The 16,345-nt window shown below is 37.7% G+C and overlaps 1 protein-coding gene across 9 annotated transcripts in view; it reads left to right on the top strand.

Moving 5' to 3' along the window:
• BCAS3 (BCAS3 microtubule associated cell migration factor) overlaps positions 1 to 16,345 on the top strand; it is a 482,555-nt gene that overhangs the window by 110,440 nt on the left and 355,770 nt on the right. For all 9 annotated transcript variants that reach the window (XM_044993805.1, XM_044993810.1, XM_044993811.1 and 6 more), the window contains exon 13: positions 5,986 to 6,079. In XM_044993805.1, coding sequence (XP_044849740.1) covers positions 5,986 to 6,079 — 94 coding nt within the window. The remainder of the gene's footprint in view (positions 1 to 5,985; positions 6,080 to 16,345) is intronic.

The raw sequence follows: 16,345 nt of genomic DNA on the forward strand, positions 1-16,345 counted from the left end.
GACTGCTGCAGTTCCATAAGTTCATTTCCATTTGGTAAGGAGCTGATAACAATTGAACCAAATAAAGATGCTTATCAGGGAGCAAGAATCATAGTGAAACTTTATGGTAAAACAAAAGGTTTAAAGAATAAAGGGTTTTCAATAGTAAAACTTTAACGGCATACGCAATTCCATTGGTGATAAATCCCAGTACTGGTACTTACAACAAAGGACAATTTTCACAAAAGTTAATTCAGTATTCGAACACTCATTATATACTTCACTTTTTATATCTACATATATATATATATATAAAATAATGTAAATAAAAATAAAATATAGCAACAGGATTCCCTCAGAGCATAATACTGTCTGCCTTACTTTTATTAAAGGGGATCTGCTTTTTGTCAAGAAGACATTTTTGTCTCAGATAAATGGTTCAGTCTGAGCGCAAGGCTGTTTTGAGTTTATGCTGGATTCTATTAAAAGGAGTGCAGTAGTTAATGCCACAGATTTATCACTTTTAGCCCTTTTCCACTGATGTTTGACCTTAGCTATAATGGTTTTTGGGTTTTTTTGCACATACATCTTAGGACCTGAAGCTGACAATACACTGACTTTAGCTATTTAAATCCACTGAGACGTTAATGAAGATATTTTTGTATATGCAATAGATATAGAATATTTTATTCTTCGTATTTCTGTTGCTAAATTGCTTAGTTTGATTTTTATGATGATGGGAATCATTCTTTCTTAATTGTATTAAGAATAAGACCAACTTGATTCAATTTGTGTCCATTTTTATTTGTGTTACCTTCATATTTTGTTTAAAAGCATGTCTCCACTGGGGTAAGTCGTGTAATTTGCCTTTAAAGATTACAATAATTGAAGTCACAATTATCAATATCTTCTGTTCAACAACATGGAACATACTAAAAATGAAGTAAAACACAGTTTAAACTAAAGCCTTTTTTTCCTAGTCTATCTCTTGCCCTCAAAGCAAACACTGTATTCTAATAGCATGTGTAATGATCCTGTTGGGTTTTTGTCTGTTTTTCTGTTTAAACAAGATAAAGGCTACTTTATTAATCTTTTATCACTTAGTGTTTTGTTGAACTTCAATGCAATTAGCTTGATAGAGCTACAGCAGTGACTCATCATGTTCAATTAAGCACTGGGTAGAGCTGCTTCTTCTGAACATCATATTGCAGCTATCTGGCTGAGGCGCTGGTTAGGCATCTCACATAAGAGGAGTGGTGATTTTCAGGGTCTCAACAGAAAAGGCCTAATGTTATTTTTGTGGAATTCTTAATTTCTGATGATAGGGAAATATGTAAAGATATTTGAGTAACCTTTTATGCTGAGTTACCATGCATTTGTGAGGACAGTGGCTGGATTTATGAACCTATTACGATAGGTGACTTTGTCATGGTCTTTTAATCTTAACACCAAAAGGAGTGTGTTTAAATCACTGCCATGGAGTTTGAAAAAGTCCCAGCATGAAAATACGGGATTGGGGGCTTCCCCACTCTGGCAGCAGCTGAACACGTTAGGCAATTTGTGCCATTCTTTCCCAAGAAAGGATTCCCACTTCCACGCTTCTCAGTTGCACATAGTATGAACTGGTGGAAAGGGACCGGCTTTACAACGTCAACATTGATTTAATGTGGCTCCCAGTCACCCATGGGTAATCCTCAACCCACTCCAGCCCCTCCAGTACCGTTGCAGAAAACTTTTCATTTCAGCATCAGGGTAAAGTGTCCTCATCCCATCTTCTGTGAAGTCTGTCTAGAAGAATCCCCTTTGATCTGAATACCTTCTTCATTGCCTCAGTCCTTCAGCCTTGTCCTATAAATGAAAATTGCCCCTCTTCTACAGTTACAGGGGTATAGTTAAAGACATCTTTATACTAGTATTGTTGTGTCCACACTAGGGGTAATAGATCAGTAAAAAAAAAAATTGCATCTAACTGAAAAAGTTACACGGGGTACAAAATCTGCAGGCAGACTAGGCCTTCATACTTTGCCTTTTGGAAGAGCTTTGAAAGGACCACAGCCTAGATTTCATTGCTGGGCTCTTCTCTGGCTGACAAGACTGATCATCAGATCAGCCAGGGAGAAGCCTTTGCCTCTTCCTTCCATTGTAGTGTAGAGATGGTAGAGACGATATAGAGATGTGAAAAAGGCCTCTCCCTAGCTTACCACGGCAACTGACCAATCAGCCATGCGAGAAGGGGAAAAACAGTAAAAGTTTCAGGTACAGCCAGAAGATTTTTAAATATAAGTAAATGATGAATTGCCCATTGCAGGTCCCGACTAACTTGCCTCCTGTATTCCAGTGTAATTTCCTTTTTTATGTTGAATTTAAAAACACGAGGGATGTGTCTTTAGCCTTCTATTTCCCCACATTGGCAGGTATGTGAGGTCACTAACCCCATTTTCTTAGTGGCTGCCATGGTAGGGAGTGAGAAGTATTAGATGGAAAGACAATGTGGGGCTGAGAGCCATGAGAGTCGGAGGATCACTTGTCGGAGGAGCTCTCCACCTCCTGTTAACTTCTGTATTTTTGAGTCACAAAGTTTTGAGTTCTTACTCTCTGTTTAGGTAAACACGAGACACTGACATTTCCATTTGAATAAGACAGCTTTCCAAAGAGTTGGACTCTCTATCATTTTGGGATTGCACAGCCTTCAAGGCCGGTTATGCATTTCTGAATGTAGAAAGGAGACAATAGAAATCAATTTGCTCTTATTCCTTTAAAAAAATCACAAACAGTGGAATAGTAAATCCAAGTGAAAAGATTAAAAGGTAGTTCATTTGTTATGTTTGTAAGTGAGCTTTGTATGAAGAACCGGAGATTATTAGAAAACTGATTTTAAATCATTCACAAATTACGCCCTTCCAGGAAGAGCATTTCAAGAAGTAGCTGAAAAGCCATTTTAAAATTTGAACACCATTAGTTTAACCTATGAATGATAAATTTTTGGCTTTATGCTGTACTCAAATTAGAGTGTCTAAAGCATTTTACAATGCCTAATGATCCTGTGGAATCCCTATTTGTCATTATACTTTCAGACTAAAAGTGTTTGCGTTTTCCTAACGGCCAGACGTTCTTTGACCATTGTACAGAGATTTTTGTTGTAGAGATAATCATCTTGGTGCAACTTTCATTGCTTAAAAGAAACCCACACTGAATTAATCATGTTTGCTGTCTGTATAAAAATTTGCACATGCAACAAATCAGATAATATATATTAACTTGTTTTAACCGTGCTTTAGATGAATACTGATATCTACAAATTTCAGGTTAACAAAAACTTGATGTAACATGACTGGATTTAAAAATCTGCTGTTTCATGTGTGATACTAGTTTAGGGGGCAACTGCTATCTTTAATTATGATGAGAAGGCCTAGGGTAAGACTACATAAAAGTTACCTAAGAGTGGAAGCTCTGAAAAGATAATGTATATGAGTTATTCAGTGCAGCTTATATAGGCTGAGAAAAGGAACCCTGTTTCTTTGAAATGCTCTTAGGAAGATCTCCAGACCCTTTTCTTAGTGGTTCTGGAATCAGTACAGAATGCTGACAACGGAAAGCAAAACCATAATTGTCCGTATGTGACAGTGCCAAGTAGTTTGAACGTTTAAAATAAGTTGGGCGCAGGCCTCCTCATCTCTATATGACTTCTTTAAACATTTTAAGATGATTTCTCGTTCGAAGCATAGAAATAATGTTTTCAAATTATCCAATGACTGTTAAGAAAAGGAAGTTTTAAATGCCCTCAAAAGTATTTTGGAACACAACAGACAAATTATTAGAAACTTGGGAGAAATAATTTGACACTAGAAAACTGGACCCTTGCTTATTTACTGTAGATGCCATTCACTTAATATGGGTTACATTGTTAATAAATTGTCAAATGTTTTTCATTAATAATTTTCTGGGATTATTTTGCTTTGTTTTGAGTTTTCTATCTTTAACATGATCATCATTTTAACTGAATAATAAAGTACCTCTCCACCTACTCTTCTTGCATCTGATAATGAATCCATGCAGTGTTTTAATTCCATTTTCTGATTATCAAGAACACATTTTCATGTAGTCAGATCTTGATAAACCTTGGCGGGACAGTTTCAGCCTCAGACAGTTTTTATCTGAGGCAGAATTTGGCCCTTGAATCTATCATGTCGCAACATAATAATTAGGTTACAAGTTTTCTCTCTCACAATCCAGGCTAAAGGCAATCCTAACCAAAGATATGAGTCCACATATCGTTCATGCCAACACATAAGCATCTCTCCATTCAGGAGATTGAATGTGTAGAACCTGGTGTTCTCTCAATGTACTTCTTTTAAAGGCAGTTGACTAATGTTGATGTTAAGATGGATACTTGGCTTGGCAGGGTTATAATCCAAAACCTCCCGAGTATCTTTAACCTAAGTAGTCCTGTGATTGGTTTGTTTTGTTTTGTTGTTTTGTTAGTACTGCTATTTAAAATCCACCACAAGGAAATTTCAAGATGGAAAAAATCAGGTTACTTAGAATCATAGAAACGTAGGCCAGGAAGTGATATTCAGAGGTCATCTAGTCCAGCCCCTTGCACTGAGGCAGGAACATTCCTGAGAGGTGTTGATCTAACCTGTTCTTAAAAACCTCCTGTGAAGGGGATTCCACAGTCTCCCTTGGAAGCCTATTCCAGTGCTTAACGATTGTCAATAACTAAATTTATAAGAGAGTTGTTTCAATATACACACTCAACTCTCCTCTTCTGTGTGCTAGGGTGTCTGACCACATAAATTCCTTGTCATTCAAGGGAAGGATACAAATCACAATGCTTATAGATGGGGAGAACAGAACATTGAAAAACAAGGTTCATGGGCCAAAGTAGATACTTTCTACTCTCTACTTTGATATTTTAAACTGGTTTCAGGTAAACAAGATTATAATAATACAATGGGAACATACTGTAGTGAAGTGTCCTGCACTACCAGGAAGATGGATTAGATGACCTAAGAGAAGTGTTCAATCTTTATTTTTTCCCTTTGTAGAAGCAGTCTTTTTTCCTACTTCCAGACAGTTCTGCTACGTATATTTTAAATATTACCAAGGAAAAGGTTTTCCTGTGTCATGATTAAGTGACACCTTCCACTTCGTAGGTTCCATTTGTGCTACCAGTTCTTTTTCTGTCTTTTTTTTTTTACCGTCTTGCTAGAAAAATTATTTGTCTTTTACACTTAAGGAATTGTGTGCGCTTTTTGGCTGAAATTGTCCCTCATCAATGCCTCTTGGACTAGCTCAAACAAATTGGCCTTGTGCAGGACAAAGTCCACCTACCAACCTGAAGAAAAGTGAGGTAATTCCACAGCTTCTGTACAGCTGCTGCTTGAGTCCCCGGGATGGAACAGGAGATTCTATTCTGAAGTAGAAAGTTGCCCCCACTGGATCCTTCTAATCGTAGACCTACTGGCAACAACTCTGCCTCATCCTGCAGCAATCTAGACATGGAGCCTAGCTTCATAATACCCAGGATACAGAGTCTCGCACAAACCTCCTCTGCAGCCACCAACACTTCATGCAGCGGAGCAGCAGTAGGTTTAGTTATATCTGGAAGCGATAAGTAAAAGGGACTCCCCGTGCCTCATGTTGTATGTCCAGTTTTTTCTAGTCTGCAGTATGGGAGCTGTATGCTTTAAAAATCACTCCATGTCATCTACAAAGTAGTGCAGAAAATTGTGCAGTTGTCTGGATGTTTCCAATAGTTTTACATGTATTAATATTTCTAATTCATGCTAGTATGTATCTTTTGTAAAATGGATATTCAAGTGTTAGTAATCCCGGCATTAATTTTCACTGTTTATGAAGAGGCCTGTAGGATTACTACTCTTCAGGCAGTCATTTACAGAATCTTCAAAATTTGCAGAGTTGAATGACTGCAACTTTTACTGCATAAAGATTGTACCATACAGCAACACCTAACCCTCCTTTGTCTCCATTAATATTATGCAGGTGATTGTTAGCGAGGATTCTGATAGCAGCGGTATTGTGGCCCACTTCCCTGCACATGAAAAGCCTATTTGCTGCATGGCTTTTAACCCCAGTGGTAAGTTCCTTCGCCATCATAAATTTTGTATCGTATGTGAAGAGTAAAAAATGTAGTTTGTGAGTGATACTCTGTACCTCAGGGGAACACCCTACACCCCCATGTTCATCCTTATAAAATGATTGTGTGGTATCCAATGCAAAGTTTGTCATGTTGGGTGTCTTCGGAAGGCTCATGATGCACGGAGCGTAGTTGTTATAGTAATGTTATAGTAAATGTTACAGTAATGTTATAGGGTATAATTTCATGTATGTAGTTATGAGGCTGAAAATATATCCTCATGGCTTAAAGCAAGCCCAGACGAAGACTCTCCTGAAGCAGAGGGGCAATTCACATCTCATCAGGAACAAACCCAGCCCAGCCTCACAGGAACAAAAGGCGCTGGCCTAGGCAGCCAGAAAAGAACCTGTTAGAGTCTTGAGTGAGTCACTCCCCTTCCTTTGGTCAGTTTGGAACTGCGATGAGGTAATGCTCACCTGACTCTGAAGGGGTGGCAAAGCCAAAAGGGAAGAAAGGACATAATAAACGGGAGAGACGTTTGCCATGCTCTTCCTCTCTCTTCCACCTACATCTACAGACACCACCACACCAAGCGACTGAAGTGTTGATCAAAGGGGAGAGCTTGGCTAAAAAGCAACCAGCCAGCCTGTGGTAAGAAGCATCTGAGTTTGTTAGGGCACTGAAAGTGTTAAAATCATCTTAGAATGCGTTTTGCTTTTATTTCATTTGACCAAATCCGACGTGTTATGTTTTGACTTATAATCATTTAAAATCTATCTTTATAGTTAATAAATCTCTTTCTTTATTCTACCTGAAGCAGTGCATTTGGTTTGAAGTGTGTCAGATGCTCCCCTTGGGATAGCAAGCCTGGTACACACATCAGTTACTTTGTTAAATTGACGAAGTCATAGAAGCTTGCAGTGTCCAGCAGGTATAACTGGACACTGCAAGACGGAGGTTCCTAGAGTTGTGTCTGGGACCGGAGATATTGGCTAGTGTCATTTGGTTGCAAGTAGCTGGGAGCAGCTTACATGCCAGAGTCTGCGAGTGAACAGTCCAGGAGTGGGGGTTCTCACAGCAGAGCAGGGAAAGACTGTCTCCCTGAGTCAAGGATTGGAGTGGCCTAGCAGATCACCAGTCCAGATAACACCAGAGGGGAACGTCACAATGTGTATTATGCTTCTTTTAGGGAATTAAAAATTACATCAGTCTTTTAGTAGTCCAGTGTGGTACATGCACATGATGACTTAGTAAACATTGGCATCTGAACTCATTTAGTTGAGTGTTGAATATCAGTTGACAGAGACTGCAGTTAATTTGTCTTTTCTGGCACTTTCAGCCTCAAACAGCTATAATGCATGAAGGAACAGTAGGACTAATATAGATATAGCTGAAATACTAAGGTAAGTTACGGTAATTAATTAGGTTTCCTAATGCACTTTCCTTCCAGAAGGTAGGGACCATAACTTTCCTAAAATATTTCTTCAACCTAGATTTGAGAATAAAATGGGTAATTTCAATTAAACAAATATATTTAAGGTAACTCGTGGTGACGATAGATGTTTTGTTGATATGTAACTCAAGATTCTGCCCTTCCCTTTCTTTGGAGTGCTGTGAACTGTGATCTGAAAATATTTTAAAAACCTCAAAGAAAGCACCTTTTCCCCTCCTTCCTCTTTGCAGATGAAGAATGGTTGTGGGCAGGTGAGATGCATCCTGTTAGTGAATCTTGTCCAGTTGACAAGTAATATGTTTATTAGTCTTCTTAGGACAGAGAAATAACTTTTTGATTGACTGCACAGTGGTCAGTAAAAGGGCTAGGGAATCAACATCTTCCGCTTGCCTAAATTAATGAGTTATAAAACGTCGTAAATGCCCTGAAGATCTTGGGAATGAAGTCACATTTCAAAGAACTAAAACTGAATGTATGTCATGTATATCTTCACTTGTGGTGACCAGTCGGACTGATTTTGACATCCCATCTGTTATGTCAAAACTCCTTAATAGTAGTGTGCGGTTCAAAGCATCTTTACTATTAGTGCTTTTGACATAAAAAGCTGTATTCTTATCTCATAGTTGGGGGATTTTATCATGTAACTCTCTGTGCATTAAGGTGAGAATGTACTCTGTAAATTCTAGAATGGTGATATTTCTGTACTGTTGTCAGTCTTGTGTGTTTGGTACAAAAAATAATACCTAGAATATAGGTGGTGCTGACAAATTGAAAGAAATAGTTCTTTGGAATGCAATAAACATTAATTAAATAACCTTTAAAAAGAGAAATGGTGCAAATTATAGAAAAGGAAAATATTTATGCAACAGCAGATTTTGTATTACCTTTATAGTTGGAGATATGAATTTATATAATCAGCTTTTTTTCTCTTTGTTTGATAATGCACTGAAATTGTAATCTTTTGTCTATGATAAAACAGCCTGTTTCCATAGTTGAACAAGACATTTTGTGGGGAAAACATAATTTTCCAAACACAATTATTTTCTGTCCACACTGGAAGAAAGAAATGAGGCCATGGTGTGGTTTAATTAGGTTGCAATGTTATTCACTTATAATATCTGGGTGTACAGAGATCATACAGAGGCGGGAAGAAGAGGTCGGCTCCCTGCTGATCCAGATGTAGAAACCCCAAACCCCCTTCCTCAGCAACTTTAAAGGGGGCTACGAAAAGGAGGAGGTGTTGGCTCCTCACTGATGAGACTTAGGAGCTCCCCTTACTCAGTTCCCATAAGGGATGTTTTCCTTCAAACTCTTTTCCAATCCATATTATTTGACAATCGTATCCCTTCCAGACAGAGTACCTGCACTGGACATCTGCCAGAAGGCGATGCCAGCAAAATCCTTGGCTACCTTCTTCCCACCCTTGCTGGGTTCCAAGATAGCCACAGATTCCTTCCTCCCCCCCTTTTTTTTTAAACCCAGGGTGAACCATATCTGCATCTGGTTTCTGTTTCCAGGCTGCCAAAGAGTGCACAAACCGGACAAAGACCCACTCACATTAAGGTTGCGGTGGGCACATTCTTGACGGTTTGCTGTCTGTCATGAAACTCTTGTGGAAATAGATGACCCACAGCAAGGTATTAAATCATGCTGCACGGCCTGCGTTTTTCCAATGAAGTTCAGAAAAGATTGAAAATTATTACTTCAGCTCCATACACAGTGAAATTAGCACTTAAAACCAGTAAGCTGGATTCTCCATTTAATATCCAGATAGGATTATATTTGATGTCAGCAGTGTAAATTACATCATTTTAACCCAGTACATAAGTGGCATGTTGCTATTCAGACTGGTATTTTACAAAGCATAATGAAAACAAGAAGTGGCTTTTGCTACCAGGTTCTTCTACTGGGTATTATAAAACTATATAATCCATTAATTACTCATGATATTATACTCAGAGACATCATACAAATATCTAATGGCTAACTTTCACTAACCAGTGGAACTGATAGACACTGAACCTTTTTACATTTAGATTTGTGACTAATCAAATAGTAATTTATATTCATTGTGTCTTTGTACCAACACACTCATGAAAATATACTTTGCAGGTATTCAGTTTTCAAAAGTAATTTAAGTGTTGTGAATCACAGGTACAGAATTATTGTACAGCTCTTCGGAGTACCTGATAAATAAATGTAATAATGCGCCAAAAGTCAAAACGTACAGGAAGATTGATAAATTACATTAACACAGTTTCTGTGCCACAAAAGCTGATCAAGTTAAGCAGCATAGCCTCCTTAAGCAATCATTAAATGAACTGGAATGTCAATAGAATGTATTTGTGATATGACCAAGATATCCACTAGAAATATTTCTAATGCAGTCCTTTGTACTAAACTAGTTTGTGATGATTTAATCAAAGGTGATAGAACAACACTTAGAAACGTCACACTATAAAAATAGCTGTTAAATGGGGATAGCGTAAGTTTTGCTTCACTATAGAACAAAGATTACGAAAAGGCCCTACAAAGAGGAGAAGAGGGAAGTATTGATGTCACTGGTTTAATGCTAGCGTGATATTTGGCGTAATAACTTTCTGTTCTTTATTTAAAATGAAAAAAATGTACTGCACCTTTAGCTCCCTAGCCGTGTTATGGGCCCGATCCCAAGTCTATTGAAAACAATGGGCAGACTCCCTACAGTGCACTGGGTTTTGGATCAGGCCCCATAAGCTTGTCTGTTGCTGCCCGGCCTTTGCCAATGTGATATTTTGTTATGACTAAGGCAAATCTATTCTGCCTCTTTTTTTCCTGTTTTTCTTTTCTTTTCTTTTCTTTAAGACAGGCTGAAAAAATAAATCTTTTCCCATTTGTACAAATTGCCATGCTTTCTTCATGCAGGTAACTCAAAAACAGCTGACCTTTGAAATGGAAAACTTGGCATTTAATTAGTGTTTATTTTGGACTAGATCCATGACCAAGTTTGAAAAAAGTAATTGCTTGGATAATAAAATAATAAGCAATTAAATCAGCACTTCTCAATATGCTGAGTGGGCTGCTTAGATTTTTAACAGAATCTGAAATATCCCAGAACACATCTCCCTGCAGCATGCTGGCAGTAACAGGTTGCCGCTGGAGCAGTTGGTATTGTGAATGTCTTATTCTAAAACAGGCAGCTTAAAAACTGCCTTAATAACAGGGACTGATAAAAATCATGGGAGCACAAATTGCGAATTCTGACAGTGTAGGGTGTCTTCACCATTTTTTGCCTAATTCAGAAAATGCTATTCTTTTATTTAACAAAAAATTAAATTGCACATAGTTCTTTGTGTGTGTGTGTGTGTGTGGTTTTTTGTTTGTTTGTTTTTCTTTTGCCTTAGAACTGGAAACTCCATGACCAGGGGGGTTGACCAACAGAACTCCTAGATTTACTGGAATTTTCCAAAATCCAGGGCCATCTATAGACTGTCCTTGCCTTTCTGCTTTAAATTTTTTAAGATAAATAGATTAATTTTGAAGTATGGAAGCAGTTCCGTAAAAGTAAAAAGAATGGTTATCTCCTACCTGTGTAATTGTGATTTCATCGTTGGGAATAATCAATAAAGGGCATCAAGACAGATATACACCAAATACTGAATTAAATTGAACTGATCATTATAGTTATTTTCCCCTGAAAGAACATTGTGTTGTAATGCAAACGAAGAAGATTTAAGTCCATCTTACATGTTTTCTTTGCCATTTGTGATGTCAGCTTAGTTTCACCATTGGTGCCAGAATTTGTTTGTGACAGCCAACAGACAGATTTCTTATACAGTACTCTTGTACTGTTTTTGGATGAGAGTTTAGTTAAAATTACCCCAGGTTTCATATTCAGGTGCCTAGCCATTATGCTGTGGGCTTATTTGCTAATTGAAAATGATTAACTCTTTGTAGGTAGAATTTGTATGAGTATTTTCCATATCCATTTTATATAGAAAACTGATATTACTTTCATAAGTGTTATTAGATTTTACTATCAAAATCACCAATTTTATTTATATAGTGCCAAACATGTTGGTGGGTGCTTTTGAGACAGAAATAAAGATAAGCTCCCTGCTTTGAAGAGCTCACATTCTGCTTTTAGACATCTGGTTTTGAATAAATTCAATAAATGTTGTAAGTAGTAATTCTACATTGCCAAGCGCCATAACCTAGGTGGCTGTCTGGAAGTATAAAATACTCAGATATGAGTTCAGGGCATAGATTAGTCTGGTACCTAGCAGTATGGCGTATGGGCACTTCTTTCTTGCTGCTGCCTTCTTCTCCACAGAATCAATGCCTCGTTTTGGGTGGGATGGAGGGGATTTTTTGCAGTAAATAAAATTTCTAGCTGTTCTAGTTGCTGAGATACACCGTTCACAAAGCTAATGAAACAGTGATGTCTGCTTGGGCTTGCAGAATGATAAGGTATGATGTGCCCCACTAATGTCACTGGGTGCTAATTTATTCAGAAGAGCTACACAATCCACTGTGAGTGACAACTCATTTTGGTACCATGATTCAGTGGGCTGCCACTTCCCCTGCCCTTTCTGCCCTCACCCAATCAAGGAGACAAGCTCAAGGAGCTTCAGAGGCCAGCAGGGCATCTAAGGCTCTTTGAACGACAGCTGAGCTCAAGAAGTTCAGCATGACTGACAAAGCTCACCAAGGGGAAGCCAAGACCAATGAGCCCTATGGGTGTATTCAGACACCAGTAAGGGGGATGTGTGTTGAGACCAGAGAGCTCATGTATGATCATATTTTGAGAATCTGCACAAGCGCATCTCTTACAGAAAGAGCTTAGAAGAGTATACTTTTTTCCCCCCCCAGTTCAAGTCTCTGTCTGATTAAAGACCTCCAGCTGCAACTTAATTATTGGAACATTTCAGCCTGTGAATAAATTGTGTGGTGATGTCAGATAACAGTCCACTTTATATGTCTAATACTTGAGCTCCTTAAGAGAGCCTCTCCCTTATGCGGTTGTAGATGCTGTACAGTCAATATCGCTTATGTCTACATGGTCACATCAATGTAATCTAGGATGCCTTTGCCATCTACCTATGACTTCTCTTTTGAAGACTGTGACGAATTGGTGATCTGTCTGTGCTCTCCCATTCTGTGCATAAACAATGGTCCTAGACCATCAGGTTAGGATCAGAGTCAGCATTAGCTAGACTTCCATATCACGCACAAGTCTCCATCAGTGATTGTACCAATGATTTTGGCCTTTCTTTGCTTAGACTATAAAGACATGAATACTTATGTGGAAATTTTGGTTGTGCACGCCAGCAATTTACTTCTCTGTTGTGTTGTCTAAACGCAGTATTGCAGTGTAGGCAGCATTCAGGAACTTTCAAATGGAGTTAGGATAAAAATTCTCACCAGTCTTTTTTACTGCAGGATTTTTCTTCTGTGAATTTCATGCAATGTGATAATATTGTGCAATAAGTTTTTGTTAGCAGGGATTAAGCTTTAAACTATCTTTTATAATGAAATATTTAAACAGGTACAAACAGTTTACAAAATGTCATGGTTATTACAGTACCATGGGAAAAAATGTTTGCTACATAATGTAAATTGACAAGAGCTCATTAAGTAAACTCTGTATCAAGGCGCCCTGGACTAAATTTTGGGAGGTCACAAACGGAAGGAATACACCATAGGCAGTTATTTAATTTAAGATGTTTACGAAAAAGCCTCCAAGATTTTAATGTGCTGACGATAGTCTGCCAGGAATTGTAATTGTGTGTAAGGTTTAAAACGGAGAGGGGGAAAAAAAGGATTACATGTTACCAAATAGAATCAATTGTTCCATGATAATCTGGACTAGACTAAACTAGAGATTGTCTAGATTAGAGACTGTAGGAGCCAGGCAAATGTCCCTCTTATTCATGAAGTTGCATTATTAGATACATTCTTATAATTTACATAGGAAAAAAGTCACCCAATTTAATGTCAGCAATAGCCTAGTAAAGTTAGAAGCAGCAAAGAATCCTGTGGCACCTTATAGACTAACAGACGTTTTGCAGCATGAGCTTTCGTGGGTGAATACCCACTTCTTCGGATGCAAGACTTGCATCCGAAGAAGTGGGTATTCACCCACGAAAGCTCATGCTGCAAAACGTCTGTTAGTCTATAAGGTGCCACAGGATTCTTTGCTGCTTCTACAGAACCAGACTAACACGGCTACCCCTCTGATACTAGTAAAGCTAGTTCTGTTTGTTCCATCTTTCCATACAGACATATTAAGAATCTTATTTGTCACTGTCAGAGACAGGATACTGGGATAGGTGGACTGCTAGTCTGATCTGTTATGGCAATTCTTATATCCGACTGTCTGAAAACTTTTTACTCCCCTTCTGATGCCCCCCTCACCCAGCAATATGACTTCAGGTCTAAAGCATTCACTCTGCCACAACTGTTTTCATGTGATTAGACTGCTGGCCCAGACCTAAGACCTCAGTATGTGTAAAAGAGAAGTGGTTTTCAAGTTTAACGAGCATACAATAAAAACCAGTGTTGAAATTTGGAGGGCAGTGATCTCTGTGTCAGTAATTATCGTCGAGAAGTTGGTATGTAGCTTATAGGTTGGCACTCCTCATCCTTTCATCCACCAAATCTGGGAAGTGTCCTGACCTGTAAATGGGAAATATGATTGTTATGGGTTTTCTAAATCTGTAAAACTTGCATTGTTTTATCTTACTCAAAATAATAATATTGTCATTTGCACCAAGGAAATTTCTTAAAATAGGTTCCAAATGCAAGTTTTATGGCTTTTTCCTAACTTTATCACCATCTGATTTTAAACTGCTTCAAACCTTCAATGTTTGGCTAAGTTCCCCCACACTCCCTGGCCGCCTCTCTGTGCAGCATTTCTGAATGGCTTTCTTTCAAGATCGTTTAGGGTCCTAATGTTGTAACTACTTACCCTTTAGTAAAATGCACATTCTGGCAAACTATTTTCATAGGTTATATAATAGACCCATTAAGAACAATAATACTTGTTAAAATGTATTGCAATAAGTTTGGGGAAGTCTGTAAAATAATATAAGCAGGCCACTTTACTCCTAACATATACCTAATTCTGTGTATCTTATGAAGCATTCTTTGTAAAACAGCAGAGTATATGCATCAAGATGTGTTTTTACACATGAATGTTTGCAAAAAAAAAATGTGCACCTTTTAATGAGAGTAAGACTGAAAGATCATAGAAAAATTATGCAAATGCCATCCATTGCTAGTACATAGTAAAATGAGTTCAACATTGTGTTGCAACATTGTGTTGCAGACCAGAACAGAGAATAATCTCCAGGGAAAAGTTAAAAATACAGTAAAATTCGCATGACGGAATAACACTGCAAAATGAACTGGAGAGAAAATACTGCTTGGTTGACTAGCTGGCATGCAATCTGTGCTGTATGGTTTCTATTCATAGAAGTGAAATTAAAGGATGCAGTTAAACACAGTTGTGAAACGTCCAGTCCAACAGCTGCATTTAGTTTGTTTTTCAATTTCTCATTGCCTTTCTTGTTTATTAGCTGTGACTCTGAGGTCGGAATTAAAACAAATATTTTAATGGCAGTATTTATGATGTTGGCAAGGAGCATGATGGCTTAGTACTGTGATCTGGACAAGACTCGATATGGGTGGTGTGAGGTAGTCCCTTCAGGCTTTAAACAGAGTCACGATTGGTGAGACTTTTCAAAGTATAATGCCTGTAAATCACGCAACTGATAAGCATCATGGAATCTGTACTTTTCAGTTCCATTAATGAACTGGGCATGCTTAAAGGAATTTTGAGGGGGCCACAAAGGGAAGATTCCTTATGGATTTTAGCATGTTAAACGCTACAAAATTCCTCAGTTCATTTTGACAGCTCTTAAGTATAAACGCCCTTTATGAACTATGATAATTAAAACCAACTTCAGAAATTGTTCTACGTGCTTTTAAGAGTAATATTAAAGTACATGGGCTTTGAGCATTAGACCATCTTATTATTTTAGTACATCGTCTTCAATTTACCACAATTAAAAGCAAATTTTAGAATTTTTGCTTGTGATAAATCTGTATATTAGTTGCCAAATACATTGTAATCCACTGCTTGGCAAGTTTTATAAAGCTGTATGTAATTCAGTTCCTGAGACAAACATAAGAGAAATGTTTTGAAATCCCAATCCCGGCAGGCCTAAATTATAAATAAAATAGATTTTTAAATTATGTCAGGCAAAGTTTGTGAGAAATTAGCTAATTTTCCTCTCCATTGTAGATGGATGGAAACATTTATAGGAATAATTCTATTAATTACATTTTATAAACAGTGCTGCTGAAAGAGTCATATTAATTTTTAATTCAAATGTGGAACCCATATATTTGAATTAATCTCTTAGTAGTACTTTTGGAGTGGATGAAAACAAGAATCGTGTTTGAAGCTTGAAAATCATATTGATTTAAGTGTTTATATAAATAATAGTAATATAAACTGAAGGATGTTCTTTCATTTGTTGCCCAGTATTTATACTGTAAATGACACTGGGCTGTTAAATGTGACAGGAAGCAGTTGTATCATCCTTTGTACCTTGAACAGCTGGTCATCTTCTTGCTAAGGTAAATGGTATTAATAGGCCTGGATATAACCAATAAACTTGTCCTCTCGTTCTGTGTATTTAGTTTTTGAATGTGAAACTACAGTGTACATAGCAATATCTGGTTTTTGTAGAAAGCACTCCTGACATGGAACGGAGTTCATTAGAAAATTGTCATTTGGAAAGGGGAAACACGTTTATCAATAGGAA

The sequence above is a fragment of the Mauremys mutica genome, chromosome 19 (genome assembly GCF_020497125.1).
Source record: "Mauremys mutica isolate MM-2020 ecotype Southern chromosome 19, ASM2049712v1, whole genome shotgun sequence".
Taxonomy (NCBI): Eukaryota; Metazoa; Chordata; order Testudines; family Geoemydidae; genus Mauremys; species Mauremys mutica.